This window comes from Mastigoproctus giganteus, chromosome 1 (assembly GCF_048544385.1).
Source record: "Mastigoproctus giganteus isolate SK-2022 chromosome 1, ASM4854438v1, whole genome shotgun sequence".
Lineage (NCBI taxonomy): Eukaryota > Metazoa > Arthropoda > Arachnida > Uropygi > Thelyphonidae > Mastigoproctus > Mastigoproctus giganteus.
Genome location: NC_143575.1, coordinates 162,121,496 through 162,141,050, shown reverse-complemented (window position 1 = coordinate 162,141,050; position 19,555 = coordinate 162,121,496). Strand labels below are relative to the sequence as shown.

Here is a 19,555-nt window from a genome sequence, read left to right as displayed (position 1 = left end):
CTGAGGACCACCTCTTCCCTTTGTTCCATCTTTGGCAGTGATGCCATCTGTATCATGGCCCCCAGTGCTATATTGTCATTTTTTAATAAAGTCAGTCTGTACCGTTTAGTTTCCGTTGTTGTGTCGGTGTTCTTTCCTTCTTCATTTCTGTGCCTCACGAGATTCCTTTGGTATCCTTTTCCCAAATCCAGGCCACTCCTATGAGAAGCTACAGGTGAAAACCTGACTGGTCCTTAAAGTTTGCACACCAGTGTATATAGGCCCTGTCAGTGAATGCTCAGGCAATTAGGTGGCAGGACCTGCCAGAGAATAATGAGCAGCCTAGCGTACCTCCTAGCGGTGTGTACGGGCAACGTGGGGGTCCCATTAGGGGTCCTGCTGCCAAAAGCCAGACAATAACAACAGAACCCAACATAATACTTCTTATATGTTAAATCACCTTTCGCCCATATTTTGGCCTTTTCAAATTCAAGCGACACCACCATCGCGCAATCGATTAGTTAATTTTTTTTTTTTTTTTAGGTCCTAGCCGCCGAAATCTCAGGAAATTACGCGGCAGTACCTGCCAGAGTAAATAAGTCTACTGGGTTCCTGGTCTGCTTCCACGGGGCGAAAGTGGGGAAACGTTGAGCCTCAGCAGGGGTCCAGCGGCTAAACGACCAGATGAACAACGGTACACATCACACAGATACAAAGCCCACACACTTAAGTCTCTGGCATTTCGCAGTGAACTGGTACACCCACAATGAAAGCAACGCGGAGATGGGGAAACCCCTGGTGCTGTTGGACATCAATACACTTTCATTTTCATAATACTTCTTATATACAACACACAATACTTTTGTCTGGCTTTTACCATGTGATGTATACTTCTAAGAGTACTTATGGCGACGTTGCGGGAAACCACTTGTGGCGCCCCCTCCCCAAACACTATGTCCATTGACATTGTTCTTCGTGGATTAACGTTGCCACGATGCTCCAGTTTGTACTTGGAAACCTTTGTTTCCTTGGTTCTTGGTGATCTTCATGGAATCTGGCAGGCTAGACTTGAATTTTGTTGTGATGTCTGGCCTCGGTTTATTTACCACTTTTTTTTTTTTTTTTTGCTCTCAAGTTTGGGTGGCCTGAGAGCGAGATTGCAGGCACCCACTGGTATTGCACTACTTCCTACGGGTGAGGTAGTAGTAGTAGTAGTGGCATGTGATGCAAGAATGCAAGAGTATGAGCTTATGCAGCATCAGCCAAAAAGAAAGAAAATTCACACAACCATTCCCTATAAATGTTTATCCAGTTCCTCCTTAAATTTATTTAACCTATCAACTTCCACAACGACAGATGGAAATTTGTTCCAGCAATTAACCACCCGCTGGCTAAAGGCAAATTTCCGCACATCTATTCTACATCTGTCTTTCCTCAATTTGAATTTATGCTCCCTTAGGTTCGTAATCTGAATAAGTGGAAGAACCCCATCAGAATTCAGAATCCCATTCAGGGCCTTATACATCTCAATCAGATCACCTCGCAGGTGCCTAGTCTCCAGCCGCTGCAATTTGCAGAACTTAAGCCTCTTGGTAAGAGAGTCCCTTTATTCCTGTCACCAATCATGTTGCCCTTCTCTGTACACGCTCAAGCAAATCTGCATCTTTCCAAAAATGAGGCCTCCAGACCAGTACTCAAGGCGTGGCCTGACCATTGCCTTATACAGAGGGATAATCACCTCCTTTTCCCTGCTAACAAAATTCCTGTATATCATTGACAAAAACCCATGACCTGCCCTGGCAGCCTGTCTGCATTGCTCAGAAAACTTTATATCTGACTGCACAATTACTCCCAGGTCTTTTTCATTTTCTACCACCTGAAGTGTAGTACCACACAGTTGTTACGTTGCTCTGGGGTTACTTCTACCCATATGCAGTATTTGCATTTGTCAATGTTAAACTTCAGTTGCCACTTCTCAGCCCATCTTCCCAAATGTTCTAGATCCTGTTGCAGTAACACTGCCATTACCAACCCTGCCAACCTTTGTATCATCTGCAAACTTCGACACTAAGCCTGATATACCTTCATCAATATCATTGATAAATATACAAAAGAACCGTGGACCCAACACTGAACTCTGTGGAACTCCACTAATAACGTTAGTCCACGAAGAGCAGTGCCCATTGATTAGCACCCTCTGTCTGCTCCCACTCAACCATCCTTTTATCCATTATAGCAACTTACCTTTAATACCATTCTGCTCAAATTTGTACAGTAGTCTTCCATGTGTAACAGTGTTAAAAGCTTTCCTGAAATTCAAGTACTGTATATGATATCAAAATAATTTTTTGCATCCAGTTCCTTTGTAACCACATCATAATATACAATCAAATTTGTCAGACAAGGCTTTCCCCTTCAATTCGTGCAATATGCGCATACGGTAATAGTAAACCAGGACTCACCTTACAATTTTATTCTAAATGATCCTCAGGCCGGTTATGTAGTTTCTACAACAACAAAACACAGGTTGCCAAGGTGAAGATGGGCTTATGCCTGGAAGCCACTCCGATACAAGAAAATACACACTTATACATACATGAAATAAGATTGTACGGAGAGCATATTAATATATGTAAATAAATCTTGTATATAAATTGATGTATATAATCTTGAAATTGTAAATTGTGTGTAATAAATAAACGAAAAAAACTCCAGTTTGTACAGGAGTCTTTTATGTAATTTGTCAAATATATTAAAAAAATAAGAGATTACCTCAATCTTTTTCGTGGAATGCTTCCAGTCAATTCTCTCCAAATGTAACGAATAAAATAAGATGAAAAAAACGAATTAATGAATTCCCTCACTCATAGAGATACGACCAAATTCGACGCGCAACGGAATCGAAAACCGAGAAACCCAACCCGACCCCGAAACACATCAAACCACCGCAGCAAGACCATAAGTGCGAGAAGACATTGTGTCAGAATAAAAAATAATTAAAACCGCTTCTAATAATAAATAATTAAAATCACTATTCGTATCTCTATGAGTGAGGGAATTCATTAATTCATTTTTTTTTCATCTTATTTTATTCGTTACATTTGGAGAGAATTGACTGGAAGCATTCCACGAAAAAGATTGAGGTAATCTCTTATTTTTTTAATATATTGAAAAATCGTGGAAGTTATTGAGCCTCGCAACTCTGAAATTTTTTGTAATTTATCAAAATAATTTCAAGAATTTAATGTATAACTTATACATTATGCAATGAATATATTTTTCAGTAATTTTCTATTTATTTGTTTATTATTACTGTATATATATATATACTTTTTTGTATATGATATACAATTAAAAAATCAATATTGTTGATACCGTGATTTATTATTGTATTAATATTGATATACATGTATAAACAAATTAAGACAAATTTCCTCAATATATTCCTTTTTCTTTTCTTTTCTTTTTTTGTTTACGGGTATAAACAGTGTGGTTGGGTTCGAGTGCGGATCTAACACAATGGACACGGGCAGGACTCCAGTATATAGTCCTCGCAGGTAACACCCAGTCTGTTTTCACTGTGCGGAAACGGCTTAGCTTTGAATCCTATCTCGACAATAGGAATTTATGTTTTCTTCCAAGTCATCGCATCATTTAGTTTCTTTACATACGAGTAGAAAAGAAATCAGAAACTGTGGCCAACGGTTTTAGTAATGGGACAAGAAAACACAAACTGAATTTGGGTATGGGGAAGTTTTTTGGATTCCACTAATGAATGAAGGCTCATAAGTAATTTATTGTTTTCACATCATGGCAGAGTTTGTCGGTCCCGAGCTACGGTTTCACCGTCCATACCCGAAAAAACTCTGGCTTCTTATTCAGCAAAGCAAGCAAACCTACCATAGAATTCACTGACGCCTCATGACTTTCTCTGCCTTTGCACAAATAACACCAAACAAAACTTGTATTTACAAATCTTGTTTTGTAATTTGCAAAAATAGAAGTATAAAATCATGTGAAAATCATGTTCGTTGTTTATCTTTCTAAAGAGACGTTATGTATTTTTATTAAATCTAATATTCATTTTTGTTCATGAGTCTACTACCTTACTGCCCCTAGTTAGGTGCTGCAAAGAGCCGTCTGTAAAAATACAATAAATCATTATTTATTATACTGATATGTGAACTGTGCAGTTTGAAAATCAGTAGTATTCTACCAAACAATAAAAACTGGGTCATTAAGTTACGAGTAATAACAGTTAAGCATTTTCGTTCTTACATTATACACACATTTATTTATTTTTATTTATTTCACTTTACAGAACGTAATATTCACGCTAATAGGTTTTACTATTTTAGTTCTAGTAGAGATTTTTTTTTTTTTTTTTTTTTTTTTTAGTGAGAAAGAGAGGCACTACGGAAGATATCTAGGAAACGAGGCGACGTCCTTTGATCAATCTGCCCTTGCAATTCTTCAGGACGAGTCCAAACTTGTATCACTAAAACAGCACAGACTTGCTTTCCTCGACAATATGTTAAAAGGTTACGATAAACGTGCTTGGCCTACTTATGGAACAGGTAAATACGCTTATGCTACCATTAGAGAGAAAGAGAGAGAGTTCTCAAACCGCCTCTTAACTAAGATACGATTTTTTATGTTTATATTTTGCAATCTCAAGACAAATAGCTCAAGAAATTATTCATTATACTTCTTTTTATTTAATATATAATGAAAGCTTAAGTTTTTCAAATATGATGTCTCGTGAAAATAGCACTGTCCTCACCAGAGGTCTCACTTGGTGGATGCTATTTATGACGTAACAGTCTTCTTTGGATTCTTCATGCAGTCTCAGCAAGCTGGAAAGAGTACAGTGAGACGTCGATTTTCCGAACGAATTGGGAATTAACAAGTTCGGATAATCGACTTGCACCCTCGCAGTAGCACAGTTGGTAGAATTGCTGTCTTCCCCCTTCTCCCCCTCCAGCAGAAATGACTTGAGTTTGAGTTCCGTCAATAACGTAAGGAATTTTTATGGGTTTTTTTTCACAACGTGGCTGAGTTAGTTGATTTCAGGAGAGGGTAGCATATGCCTGGTTGTTGGATGAAAAACTCTGGTTTTTCGCCCAACAACCAGGCAAATCGGCCACAGACCACATGCAATTTACAAACGTAATATACAGGGTGGAGCAAAAGTCAGGGCATAGTAAGGACAAAAGAGCAAAAGTAAGGACAGCGTAAGTGCGTGTAGAGCATGCCGTGGGACACTAACTAGTTCGTTTGAAGACGTAGACTGCAGTTATGTTGTCAAAGGAAGAAAGGATTTTCGCATTAAAAACCGTCTACAAAGACGGTGCCACTGCTCTTGTGTACCATAGGCGCATTATGGCCATGTTGTCCTTGCGCCGTAAAGCCCACAAACAAACAAACTGCTCTTGTGAGACAGTGGCACGAGAAGTTCGCAAGTAATAAACGTACTCTAAAACACATTTACCGTCTGAGAGACAATTTTATAAAACGCTGCGCCGTGGTAGACGCTCCAAGGAGTAGCAGACCACGATCGGCAAGAACAGAACACATGAATGCTGTGGCGCAAGCAGTGGTTCCATGTCCTGGAAAATCAACGCCGAGTGTCACTCGAATTGGGCATTGAACGCCGTTCCTTGATACGCATTTTGAAGGAATGCAAATTTAAATTTTACATCCCTCGTTTAATTCACAGCTTGCTCGAAGACGATTATGACCGGCGATTACAGTTTTGCGAGATAGTGTTGAATCAATTGAAAGATGAATCCCAAATACTCCATAAAATTGTATGGAGTGAAGAAGCAATGTTCAGGTTATCGGGTCATGTTGACAGGCACAATTGTGTGTACTGGGATAGAGAAAATCTCCACCTCACAATTGAAGAATAGTTCAATCAACAAGGAGTTGTGTGTTTAGAGAGGTATTTCTTCTTTCGGTGTAGTTGGCCCATACTTCTTCGAAGCCACCGTTACTGGAATGTCCTATCTAGAAACGTTACAAAATTACCTTTTACGCGGTCCGCAGCACGCGACGAACTGTACTTTCAACATGATGGCGCACCACCCCATTACGTAGTTAACGTTTTTATTAATTTCTTGAATGAAGTTTTCGGCGGTTGTGTCATCGGACGAAGAGCAGTAGTGGAATGGCCACCCACGTCGCCTTACCCTACAGCAATGGACTTCTTCTTTTGGGAGTGGTCAAAGATAATGTGTATGCACGCAAACTCAGAACAATTCAAGAGTTGCAAAGTTACATCGAGAACCCTTTGAAGAAATTGACAATGATCACGACCTTCGTGATAAGGTAATTTAAAGTATCCAGCGTAGGTTGCAACGCTGTATCAACGTGGGAGGAAGCTATCTTAAATACGTAAAATAAAATATTATTGATTTTTGTTCATATAACTGTATTGTACGTGTATTTGCATTAAAGCTATTTCTTAAAACATTGTGTTAAAACAGTGCAATATGGCCTAAGTCGTTGATGCGCCTGAAAACCCTACAGCAAACAAAATAATCGCCTTGCTTGGGTGAAAACGAAGAGTCATCCCCTCGAAATCGAACTCAACCTGAAATGGGAGGAAGGTGAACTTTTAGAATGTTTGACATTAACTGGATTTTCCATCCTTCATTAGAGAATAGAATGACCTGAAAGTCATTATTTATTAACTCTTAGTGGTTTCGTCAGGGAATATGGTTGGATATTTTGCTTCTTTCTATCAGTGGTAGTCAATATTTTTGAAAAATTTCGGATACCCTAGTTCATTTTAAAGTTAAATCAAAACTTTCATTATGTTTATTTTTTACTTATTATGAAGAAAGGTTATTTATATGAAAATATAAGAAGCCTATGATTGTAATGGGAAGGGGGAAAATCTATTTTGATATTATCAACGTACTCCTAAAAGAACCTCACATAATTCCAGGGATACGCATACCACCGATTGATCACCGGTGGCATTGATTACGTGGTTTATGCACAGCAAAGAGTATCAAGAAAGAAAAAAACATAATAGTAAAACAATATTATGCATCAACAAAAACATGAACAGAATCTCCATCAGGTCAAAATACTGTAGTTACTTCGAGATACTTTAGTACTGGCTGGAAAGCTAGACAGGTAGAAAGAAAACTAGTCATCGTTTTTTGTAGGGTTTAGGCATCAGCAACTTAGGCCACATTGTATTGTATACTTTATATTATGTCTGTAAATTTAATATGTTCTGTGGTCGACTTACCCGTTTGCTGTACGAAAACCTGCGCTTCAGGGAGTAAAACCCATGCATATCTCACCTGAGATCGAATAACTCAGGATAAGGATAAGGGTGCTTATATGCGCGTGTTGGAGAGGACAAGAAAAGTAGTAGTTGAATTGCAAAAATCAAACCAAAGTCCAGCAGGGTTTACTTAGAACGCCGTTATGTCAAACCGATCAAATACCTGAGACATGCCTTTAAGTCAATAAATCTTAAGATAGTGCAAGATTTGGAAGTTAAGGGATTTCTGTATTATTTTAGAAAGAGTTGCAGTAAGGGCAGTAGGTAATATTGCAATCATTGTTGAATGAAAAAGTTAAAATTATAAACTGATAAAATAATGCTCCTTGATATTGATACTGCATTTTTTAAATTTATTTATTGTACTATTTAGTTGTACTGGTCAAAGCTTAGCAACCCCTCCCCTTACAGTTTATTTACCACATAGATACATATTTGCAATCTACAGATTTACTCTTATTTAAAAATCGCAATCAGGTCTCAAGTCCAAATCCAGTGTCAAGTAACAGATTCTCCAAAGCACTGGAATGGATTGAGCAGTTCCTTCAGGTTCACTGTTATACAAACACGCATTGATCTGTTCCTTCAGGTTCACTGTTATACAAACACGCATTGATCTGTTCCTTCAGGTTCAATGTTATACAAACACGCATTGATCAGTGTGGAACTACGGTATCCCCAAGTATGACACCGTGACGTGGAAAGAGCTCGCCGGAGAGTATGGTTGTAACTACCAGAGAAAGCCATTTGAACATCTCGCAGGAATTCAAAATCTGTACGCCTTTTTTATTAATATGCTTGTTTGAAGCTCGGTGAGGGGCAATTCATATGTTTATTATTATTATTCTCAGAGAGAGAGAGAGAGAGAGAGAGAGAGAGCAGAATTGCCCTTTACACGCAGGATAAAACAGAAGCTATAATTCAACAAATTAAACTTGAGACCACTTCCTTGGCAAAAAAACATTCTTGAATGTTTTGAAGCTATGCAAGGATTTCATATCACAAAATTTGTAACAGGTGAGAACAATAAAAGTGATATCAGATGCAATTTGAGAAACTGAGCAGCAATTTCCAGAAATGCTTCTCTAAAATGTTTTTTTTTTTTTTTTTTTTTTTTTTGTAGACAATCTGAAATCAGCCTCCTATTTTCTCTGCTGATTATGTGTCTGCCCTAGCCGAGTGCTCAAACACAAAGGTACAGTGCTGCATGCGTTTGAGTTGACCGTGGTTCTAGTCAACGGTATCTATCTTGTAAACTCCTGGCTTGTGGCCGTCCCGGAGTAATAAGCAGCAAATTTATTCCCCCCACCCCCACACCATAATACGACAACCTTACCCGCAAAATATTATTACAGCAGATGAGAAATGACTGAACTGATGCAAAGTCAATTTCCAGTTGATAAAAATATTTATTATCAGTCGATAATATTCTTCATAAATTAATTCTAATAACAGATTTAAAACAGGATTCCACGTAAATTTTTTAGTTTATCAGTGATCTAGTATATTAAAACCAGACCGAAAGAAACCTTTACAAAAACAAACACAACCATTTAAAGACCAATTTTGACGATGTTTCGAAATACTTGTGGATATGACTGCTGGTATCGCGGAAACTGCAAAATTCATAAATCTGGAGGTGAACCATTAATTCAGTATTGAGAGAATTGTCCTCTTACATTCCTACTGAACTGAAAGACATATAAGAAAAAAAAAAGTAAGTTAGATCTGGAACTGCATTAAAAATGGAAGGAGTCTCGCTTAGAAGGAAAATGAAATTGAAGTGCTAAAAAAGAAGAATAAGCCCCGTATAAACCATGCAGCTGGGGTAAGAATGAAGATAGCTGGCTATGCAGTATTCTGATGACGGAGGGAAAATAAATAATAACAGCTTCGTATGCACAGAATGATTAGAAAGCATAGAACATAGAATGAATGCAAATAATTAACATGAGAAGAAAGACCAACGAGTATAAATAAGATGGAGATAGCAAAGTTCGTCCTAAAAATGTGGAAAAGAAGTGTCTGGCACGATTCCCTAGGGAGAGAATAACAGATAACTATCTCGGCGCCTCTGTAGATCCAAAGCACCAAGACAGGCAAAGACAGATTGGCGAGAGTGATGTTAAATTGTCCTGAACTTCGTTTAGTATGTTGATCTTGGAATGAATCTCAAAAACAAAACCAACGTTATTTTCACCTGTTTTTTTTTTACCCCCCACCCCTCCCGAGAATCATAATGCAAGTTTCTGCATCAAGCTTTTTTGGCACTTCGCATTTAGTGCTAGTGGTGGTAGCCATTCCAAATGTTGAGCTAATAAAATAGAAGTTGAAGAAACTGCACACTTTAGTAGATAAGCCATCATAAACAGCAGAGCTTGCAGACATTTTTATGCTATAGCCAGGCATGGGCAACCTTTCCTAGTTCGGAGGCCAAATTATCATTCTGTCTCCAAGTCAAGGGCCGGACCAAATTATTAAATAAAATAAATTAATATTAAATGAATTAAAGCAAGTTGCTACTTCATATTTCATTTATTTATAATACATTGATTTGGTATAAAGCTGTACATAAATTTTATAATATAATGAACGACATAACAATTTAATGTGAAGATTGACCTTGTACTTGAACTACGAGACTATCAATATTGACGTTAATATTACTTAAGGATAATCGCATAGAATTTTCGAGGTTTTCGTCCGTTATTCTTGTCCGTTTTGATTTCTTGTATTTCATCCTCGAAAAAAAACTGTTCACACATATATGTGCTGCCGAAAAGACAAATGATTTTTCATGAAAAGGCGCATAAATTTGTATATTTTTCTTCCACCAAATAAAATTTATAGAAATCTGTAAAAGCAATGTTGTTAAATTGTGATTTTAGCACTAAATCCGCCTGAAGCTCAATAAGTTCCATCTGTAAGTTTTCTGGCACATTATTTATATCAGCATCCATCGGACGAGCAAATATAGCGAATGTGGAGTCTTTGTTTTGGAAGTCGGCAAACCTTGTCAAATTGCTCTATTAGTGCCTTCAGCTCTTCTCCATAACAATTATAAGAGATATTTTTAAGTTGCTAGAGTAGGAAAATGATAACAATTTTTAGCTCTTATCTGACTTTCCAACAACTTTAGTTTATTACAAAAAGCTTTGACATGTCCATGCAGTTCATGAACCAATTGTCCTTGTTTTTGCAATTTGAGATTCAGTTCGTTTAGGTATCCGGTGACATCTACAAGAAATGTTAAATCACACACCCACTCATCTTTTACTTGGTTAATTGTGTTTCCTTTTATGTCCATAAAATTTGCAATGTCTTGTCTCAGATCATAAAATCGTTTTAACATTTTACCTTTACTCAACCACCTCACTTCACAATAATAAGACACATCTTCATAATCCGAAAATAGGTCTGCCAAATACTCCTTAAATTGGCGGTGATTAAGTGCACGTGACTTAATAAAGTTAATAATGGCTACTACAACTTCCATAACATTTGTGAATTTAATCGATTTTGCACGTAGATTTTGTTGGTGGGTAATGGTGAAAATTTGTTAAATTTTTCTGATGGATCTGTAGTTCTATTGCTCTTTCATGAACTATTCCCATAAATCCCTTCCGTGCTCCTACTATTGCAGGGGCTTCATCAGTGCATATGCCAGATAGTGAACTCCATTTAAGCCCAAATATCTCGAAGACTGTGACTGTTTCAAATATATCTTCACCGGTAGTTGTTCCTTTTAACGGCCAAAGCGCCAATAATTCTTCTGTGATGCTGAAATCCACATCAACTCCTCGAAGAAATATTGCTAGTTGTGCTGTATCGGAGGCATCGGCGCTGTCATCCAAAGCAATTGAAAATGCTTTCAATCTAGCAATCTTCTCTTTTAAACTTTTTTTGATATCATCAGCCATAATTTCTATCCGTCGGACAACAGTACGTCTCGACAAACGAATATTCTCGATTTCTTTTTTCTTTTCAGGACATATTATACTTGCAACATCCAGCAGACATTCTTTGATAAATTCTCCTTCACCAAATGACTTAGAATGCTTAGGGATTTTTTCGCTTACCACAAAGTTGGCTTCGGCAATGCTGTGGTGCTACGTTCTTTGCTTGTTGAACATTTGCTGCTGGGTATCCAAGTTCTTCTTCAACTTCTGTATTTCATCTTTTCGTAGTTGTCCATCAATTTTTTGGTGATCCGCATGTCTCGAAGTAAAGTGTCTCTTCAAGTTGTATTCTTTGTTGACAGATACGGATTCCTTGCACAGCAAACATACAGGAAATTTTATTCTGAATAAAATCCTTTATTCAGAATAAAATAATAATCCTCCGTCCAGTTGTCTTGAAATTGACGATTCTCTGCATCTACTTTTCTTTTTTTTTGTCATAACCCCTGACATTGTCCCAAATTTATAAGCGATACTCAGAACTGTCAAACAAACTGTCTTCTACACCTCAGGCACCGAACAGAACACAACATCAACACAGGCACCGAACAGAACACAACATCAACACAGGCACCGAACAGAACAGAACACAACATGAACGCAGGCACCGAACAGAACCCAGCATCAATGCAGGCACCGAACTGACACGTTGTAACACGTTCACACACACACACATGCCGCTAATCAAAGTGAGAAAGAGACCTTGGTGGGAAAAAACATGGTGTGTTTTGCGCAAGTCAATGACGTCAGCTTAATGTGAGTTAGTAAAACATACCACGTTTTCTCCCACCATGAATCAGACAAACTTCGCTGAAATAGATTAGGGCCGGATCAAAAGAAGTAGAGAGCCGGATACTGTCCGCGGCCGGGGGTTGCCCATATGCGCTATGGGCCATGGAATAGAAACAGACTAAAATATTATTTTCACCGCGGCGTTAATCTCATTTTGTGGCGCCTCCGTAGCCAGGTGGGAAGGAGCAGCAGTGCGTAGCACACGCTTCTTGATTAGACCGGGGTTCGAGCCCGTCACCACCGGATGCGGAAAGGTCAGGGAATGACCACCGCATATTCCCGGAGCAATATGGCCTTAGTTGCTAATGCTCCTAAAAACCAAACAACAACAATTTCATTTTTGAAGTTACTCTGCCGTTTCAATACAAATGGATGCGAGACTTATAATATGCACAATCAAGCTATCCTTTTTCACAAAAAAGCTATCTAGACCATTAAGTTCAAAACTATTTTTGTCACAGAATCTTGTATATTTAACATTTATATGTTGGATACATTTCTACCATTGCCTCAAAAGCTACTTCTCTAACCACAAGGTCAGCATCAAAACAAAATATCACTGCATCACCTGACATCTAACCCGAGGCTGTCCACAGGGCTCCATCCTGGGACAGCTCTCTGGAATATGATACTCGATGACTGGCTCCTAAGGGACCACACACTACTCAGCTACACACTACTTATGCCGATGACATGGTTATCATGGTCGAGGGCCCCACCCGCGCCACCATAGAAACCCAGGCTGCAGTTGTTCTCTATGCTCTGTCTGTATGGGCCATGGAAAATAAACTCTGTCTCCACTGAGAAGAGCAAAACCCTCCTATTGAAAGGCAAGCTGGACTTCTCCAGACCTCCTACCATACGTTTTAATAGTCGCCCACTGAAAAACTACCGATTGGTGAAGATAGCTAAGAGTAATTTTGGACGACAGGAGAACTTTTGTCCCGCATATCCAAACTATACAAAGAAAAGATAAAAAATTACATCACTATGTTAGCACGCTTTACTCACAAGGACTGGGGTCTTAAAGGACCAACTATACGCCTTCTATATTCAGCAGTATTTATACCAATTGTCACATATGGGGTACCACCGAATGACTATAATGCATGCACAACGTCAAATTCAGCAAATTCAATGACTTATGCTACTAAAATTACCCGCGTGTGTAGAACGACATCAACTGCAGCCCTACAGGTACTAACAGGCTGCCTCCCCTTGGACGTCGCTTTTATCTGACTCTCTCATGCCATTAAGAAGAATAAGGAAGCAGAATTCCACGCGCTGTTCAAACCTGTACTGATACCAATATAAACGTGTGTGGCTAGATTGATAAACTTATGGCAAACCTACTGGAATAATTCCACAATTGGTACAACTACTAAACCTTTCCTCCCTGAGGTAACCTAAATCAACAAACAACATTCCACTTGGTTCTTTCCTAACGTCTCTGCTTTCTTCCTATTAACTAGCCACAGGTCCTTCAAGAGACGCCTTCTAGAGTTCGGCCTAGTCGAGGGTGCCCTCTGTATCTGCGGAGAACCTGAAGACTGGGACCGCATGATGCACTCATGCAACGTATTCTTAGACCTAAGAACCCAACTACTCCTAGACCTCCACACTCACTACATCACTTCGGCCAGAAACCAAGTTATTGGAATCTAACGATGCCTTCCGTGCACTGACCAGTTATGTCAACGAGGTCATTCGTCGTCGCTGGCATCACCTGCAACACTACTCCTAGATAACCTCCTCCACACAGCAACTATTGATATGCAGCACCGGAAACTTCTAGTCATGAAACTGCAAATTGCGGCAAGCCCCGCCGACGCCGTTCCGTGTTTCTCCTTTGTGACGATCTCGGACTCTTTAATTTGAACTTTACCTGTTCTCTTCTCCCTACCTACAGTCCTCCAGGATTCCCCCAACTGCACCTAGCACTCTTCCTGCTCCTTTTTTGCTGGGGGATGCCTACGCTTTGCTATTCCATGCTGTCTTCCACTTTCCTGTCTCTTCTCTGCCCTTTCCTTGGCCCCTCCCCACTCTCGCTCCTGCAGGAGTGAGGACATTTAAATTTTTCGATATGGTACGCAATTTTTAACTTCTTGCATCATATATTTACTATATTAATTACTGTATTTTACTATTTTTACTGTACTGTTTTACTGTTTTACTATTTTACTCGCCTGTAAGCGGGGTTCCATTATTTTCATAAACAACAATTAAATTTTAAGTCAATGTTTTTATTACTGTGATCATCCGATGTTTCCAGGATAAATTTATTTCGATCTTTGGTTTCTTTCCTCAAGTTCTTTTTAAACTGTTTATTTTAACGTACGTTTCAGGCTGAATATCCAGAAGCACATATGGACTTTATGAATATTGGGATGAGGGGTGTAAAACTGCTGATTATAGTGAGAATGGAAGGATTCCGGACCGTTTGTCATTCTTAGTTCACACGAAGATTCTTCTGCCCATACTGCTAGAGGATAAAGGGGGTCTTCTGCCACATAGTTGTCCAGAATGTAATCAGGAAAAGACATATCTTTTATCGTAGCAATAGCAATCAGTGTGCTAAACTCGTCACGTACTTTATTCTGTATTTTGACATAATGATTTCTGAGACTATTGTCCTCCTGTATTTTCCAGTACCAACGTTACCCAAGATGAAATCGAAACACGCTGAATGAGTACTTTGTTCGAAGTCGAAATTAATTTTAGTAAAGTTTACCTCATGACCAGTAAATTCCATACAAATTTCCTTTAATGTGGTCCACACTTCAGTGTAAGTGTGGACCACATTACATACCTTAAGAGTTCTTATCTGTTACCCCAACTGGACGTATTATCTAGATGTTCTGGGGGCAAAGACGTTTCACGTGAGCAGGTAGCTAATATCAGGGAAGAGAGCCTAAAAAACTTCAAGGGTTGTGTTAGGGTTGTTAAATATACAAGAACAGTAAATCTTAATTGTTTATACAGTAACGTTAGAAGTGTCGTCAATAAAATGAGCGAATTCGAACTGCTGGTTAAAACAAGTAACGCGGACATAATAGGGCTTACGGAGACGTGGTGCCACCCGGAAATTGGGGATGATGAGTTTCAGTACGGCTTGTATAATGTATTTAGGAAGGATAGAATAGATAGAAGGGGTGGTGGGGTAATGCTTCTTATCAGAAGCAGCCTGAGTGCGACGATAGCTTTCCCAGATTCAGACATTTCACATGCTAGTATAGAGTCTGTATGGTGTGAGATAGTTGGAAACAAAGGTACAATGCCAGTAGGCGTAATCTACAGACCAGGTGATTGTGAAGACTATGACAAAAGCCTCTACATGCAAATGGAATGGGCAAGTAAGCGTCAATGCCTTATTATGGGTGATTTCAATTTGCCTCTAATTGATTGGAGTAAATGGGAAGGAAACTCGACATGGGGAACAAAATTTTTAAATCAACTAGATGACTGTTATTTGTATCAACATGTCAGGGAAAGTACTAGAGAAAAGAATATCCTAGACCTCATCATCACACATGAATCAGATGACATAACAGGGCTGACAGTAGAGGAACCAGTAGCAGGAAGTGATCACGGAGTTCTAGTGGATGATGACGAGAGAGGTAGCAGAAGTAAAAGGCAAAGGAATGGGTTTTAATTTCAGAAAAGGAAATTACGATGCCTTAAGGTACTACATGGCCTCTATTAACTGGGTAGATATCGCGCAGAGAATGAATACAATTGAACTGTGGTACGCTTTTAAAACATTAATCACAGATGCCTTGAATGCGTATATACCATTAAAAAATACTCCACGAGAAGGGTTCCAAGTTGGATGAATAGTGAAGTTGCCACATTACTTGAGCAGAAAAAGGTGGCATGGAAACGTTACAGAGCAATAAAAAGTACTGAAGCCTATAACAGCTACAAGGTGATGTGTAATAGAGCCACAGAAAAGGTTCGACAGGCAAAGGCAGTTTATGAGAAATCACTAGCAAACAGAGCAAAGAGGGGGGATAAAGAATTCTTCACATATATAAATGCCAAGAAGAGCAGGACAAACCAGATCGGACCTTTACGTAAGGGAAAGGGGATAGTAATAAATACACCAGCTGCCGTTGCAGATGAACTCAACAGTTATTTTGCATCGATATTTACAAATGAAAAGCCTTTTGTGGCAATGGGAAATTGTGGGAGCGAAGTTAAAAAATATGTAATTAATGATATTGAAATTTCGCAAGATTATTTAATGAAAAAACTTTCAAGCCTACAGACTAGTAAGGCTCCTGGAGTTGATGGAATATACCCTATAATCTTGAGAGAGGCGGCAAGCGAGTGCATTGAACCACTGAGGCTGGTTATGCGAGCATCACTAGACTCTGGGGAGATTCCCTTGGATTGGAAAAGTGCAAATGTATCTCCCATACATAAGGGTGGCTCTAAAAGTGAAGTGGGAAATTATCGACCTGTCAGTCTGACTTCAGTAGTAGGGAAAATCATGGAGGCATTGATCAAGGGTGGAATTCAGGATCATTTGGATCGAATTGAAATTCTCAAGGATACTCAGCATGGTTTTGTAAAGGGAAAATCATGTTTAACAAATCTGGTTCGCTATTTCGAAAGGGTCACTCACGAGCTGGATTTAGGGAATAATTTCGACATTGTTTATTTAGATTTCAGCAAAGCTTTTGACTCAGTCCCACATGAGCGGTTGCTTTATAAGCTGGAACAGGTTGGAATCACTGGAAAAATCCTTAGATGGATAGAAGGATGGCTTCAGGGCAGGAGGCAGAGGGTTGTGATAAATGGCTATTCCTCAGATTGGGTTGATGTAAGAAGTGGGGTTCCCCAAGGATCAGTATTAGGACCACTGTTGTTTTTAATTTTCATAAACGACATTGATGAAGGGATAGAGGGCGTGATGTCTAAATTTGCAGATGATGTTAAAATTGGTAGAGTAGTTAATGATCACTGTCAAGCTGAGCTTCTTCAGAGAGACCTAGATAGACTTCAAGAATGGTCAGAAAAATGGCAGCTGTGCTTTAATCCAACAAAGTGTAAGGTATTACACCTGGGAAACAGTAATCCCAAAATAACTTATTCACTTGGTGGAGTTCAACTAAACCCAGTACTGGAGGAAAGGGACTTGGGTGTTACGATACGGTCAGACATGAAATTCTCTGAGCATTGTAAACAGGTTGCAAGGAAGGCCCATGGTGTCCTATCGATGATCTATCGAACTTTTGCAAGTAGAGATAGGGACGTGATAATCCCATTATATAAGGCCTATGTTAGACCACACTTGGAATACTGTGTTCAAGTATGGAGACCGCACCTAAAGAAAGACATCGAGCTTCTTGAAAGGGTGCAAAGAAGGGTAACTCGCCTGGTGAGATCGGCAAAAGGGCGTCCGTATGAAGAAAGACTTCGAATATGTGGGTTGCAGAGTTTGGAAACTAGACACCTTAGAGGAGATTTGATTGAGGTGTTTAAGGCTCTGAGAGACATCAGTAAAATGAATGAGGACAAAATTTTCAAGATTATAAATGATGCTAGAACTAGGGGACATAAATTCAAGTTACGCGGGGAAATGTTTAGATTGGACTGCTGGAAGTTTTATTTTAGCCAGCGAGTTATAAATTACTGGAATAAGTTGCCTTCATGGGTGGTAGAGGCCGACAGTTTGGGGAAATTCAAAGGTCATCTGGATAGTACTTTCGGGTAAGGGAAGCGCATAGGATTAATTTCCTTTTTATTTAATTTTTAATTTCATTTTATTATTTTTATTTATTTATTAATTATTATTATTTATTTATTTATTTAATTTTTGTTTTTATCATTGTTTTGTTCGGATTTTTTTTTTTTTTTTTTTTTTTGGCTGGTGCAGCATAAGCCATAGGCTTTCTTGCACCATACGGCCGATACTAATACTAATACTAAGTGTCACTTGATTTTGACTGCATAAAACAGTAATAAAAACCTTTCTTCCGTACATGAACAGTATACAACTGGTGAAAACATTTTGGGAGCTAGAAAACGCGCCATATGCAAAAACGTCTATTGAGTTTCTTAACATTTCCATGTTTTCTTTACTGGTAAATATATGCACACTTCGGTTACAGTGCATATGCCAAGTTTTCTCCAGTGCCGGTAACCAACTGATTTTGCGTGTTACACAGTTGAGTTAAAGCATCATTTAAATTTTTCGATATGGTACGCAATTTTTAACTTCTTGCATCATATATTTCTTTTCTTATTAGATGAAGATCGCAATGACTAATAACAGAAGAGGTATTGCTTTGACGTTCTCTCCTAATCAATTTGCTTGGCCTCTCATTTAGGTTTTCCTGTGATTTTCGCTTAAGAATCGAACTGATTTTTTTTACGGTTTATTAAATTATCTGAGAGAACAGGATGATTGTGCTCGTATCGCAAGACAATTACTCGTTTCTTTTCCCTAAATAATTTCATTAAATTAAAAAAAAAAAACAATTTTCTATCAGAAGGTAACATTTACCTCTCTGATTCAAACACGTCAATTTTAACTTCCATACTACAATTGTGATAGACTGCCGTCAACGTCGATACAAACGGAACACAACTTGGAACAGAGAAAGCATATACCGTTTGCTTCGACAACTCGCACAGTAATTAAAAACATTGTGACCCCAGAATATTGTTCAAAATATATATATTGAACAATCGTTTTATGATTAATTTATTGTAAAAAGGATATAATGCCAAATCGTTGTGCGATCTTGTGCCTTGCATAGTGTCCAATCATAATACGTCCTTTTTAACGTCCAAAACTCGCAATTAAGGACGCTAAAGCTCAGGATTACCCAATAAGATTAGTAATTCTAATCTTTTGACGCTATAATTTCATGATGTAATTCTACATGCTAAACCAGTGGTAATGCTCCAAGGGGAAAACGAAATACCAGTACACAAATCCTTTACACTATTTTATTAGTAGTACTAGTATTTTCATCGTTATGTTGTTATAAAAATATGCCACTACGACACTCATGCGTACCTCAGAAAAAAACAAAACAAAACAAAAAATAAAAAAAAAAAAGAGAGCTGGATTTGAGTACGATCACTCTCGGATGGAGGAGACTCACGATACGTGAAAGTAATGGTTCATCTAGAAGCCAACAACAGCAAGTGAGCAAGACCTTCACTGATGCCCTTGAGAAATAGAAAGCACTTTTTTTGCCCAAACCTAATTGCTGTTGTGTCAGACCTTCGTGTTTCCCCACTGCCTTTTCGTGATCATTACGGGCCTGCAGTTATCGACTAGCCATATGTACTGCATACACATTACGTAAGGTCAGTGTACAGTATATTGTTCACGTCTTTCCAATTTGTATTTAGTTTCACTAAGCGAGTTGTTTCGTGTTCTTTTAAAAAAAATACGTAATTAGAATCACTGCAGTTTAGAAAAATGATAATATCACGAAACGATACTGAACTGTGTACGCAAGCACATTTGAAACAAGGAGCAGGTATTTTCTCTGAGACAAGA

The 19,555-nt window shown here is 38.6% G+C and overlaps 1 protein-coding gene across 2 annotated transcripts in view; it reads left to right on the top strand.

The window, feature by feature from the left end:
- The window catches only part of LOC150091227 (glycine receptor subunit alpha-3-like), a 103,629-nt gene that overhangs the window by 42,473 nt on the left and 41,601 nt on the right, over nt 1-19,555 (top strand). Inside the window, exon 2 of one of the 2 annotated variants that reach the window (XM_090382914.1) lies at nt 4,378-4,556. The exons of the other annotated variant lie outside the window; for it this stretch is intronic. Within the exon in view, the coding sequence (XP_090239040.1) occupies nt 4,378-4,556 (179 nt within the window). The remainder of the gene's footprint in view (nt 1-4,377; nt 4,557-19,555) is intronic. 2 annotated transcript variants of the gene reach the window in all.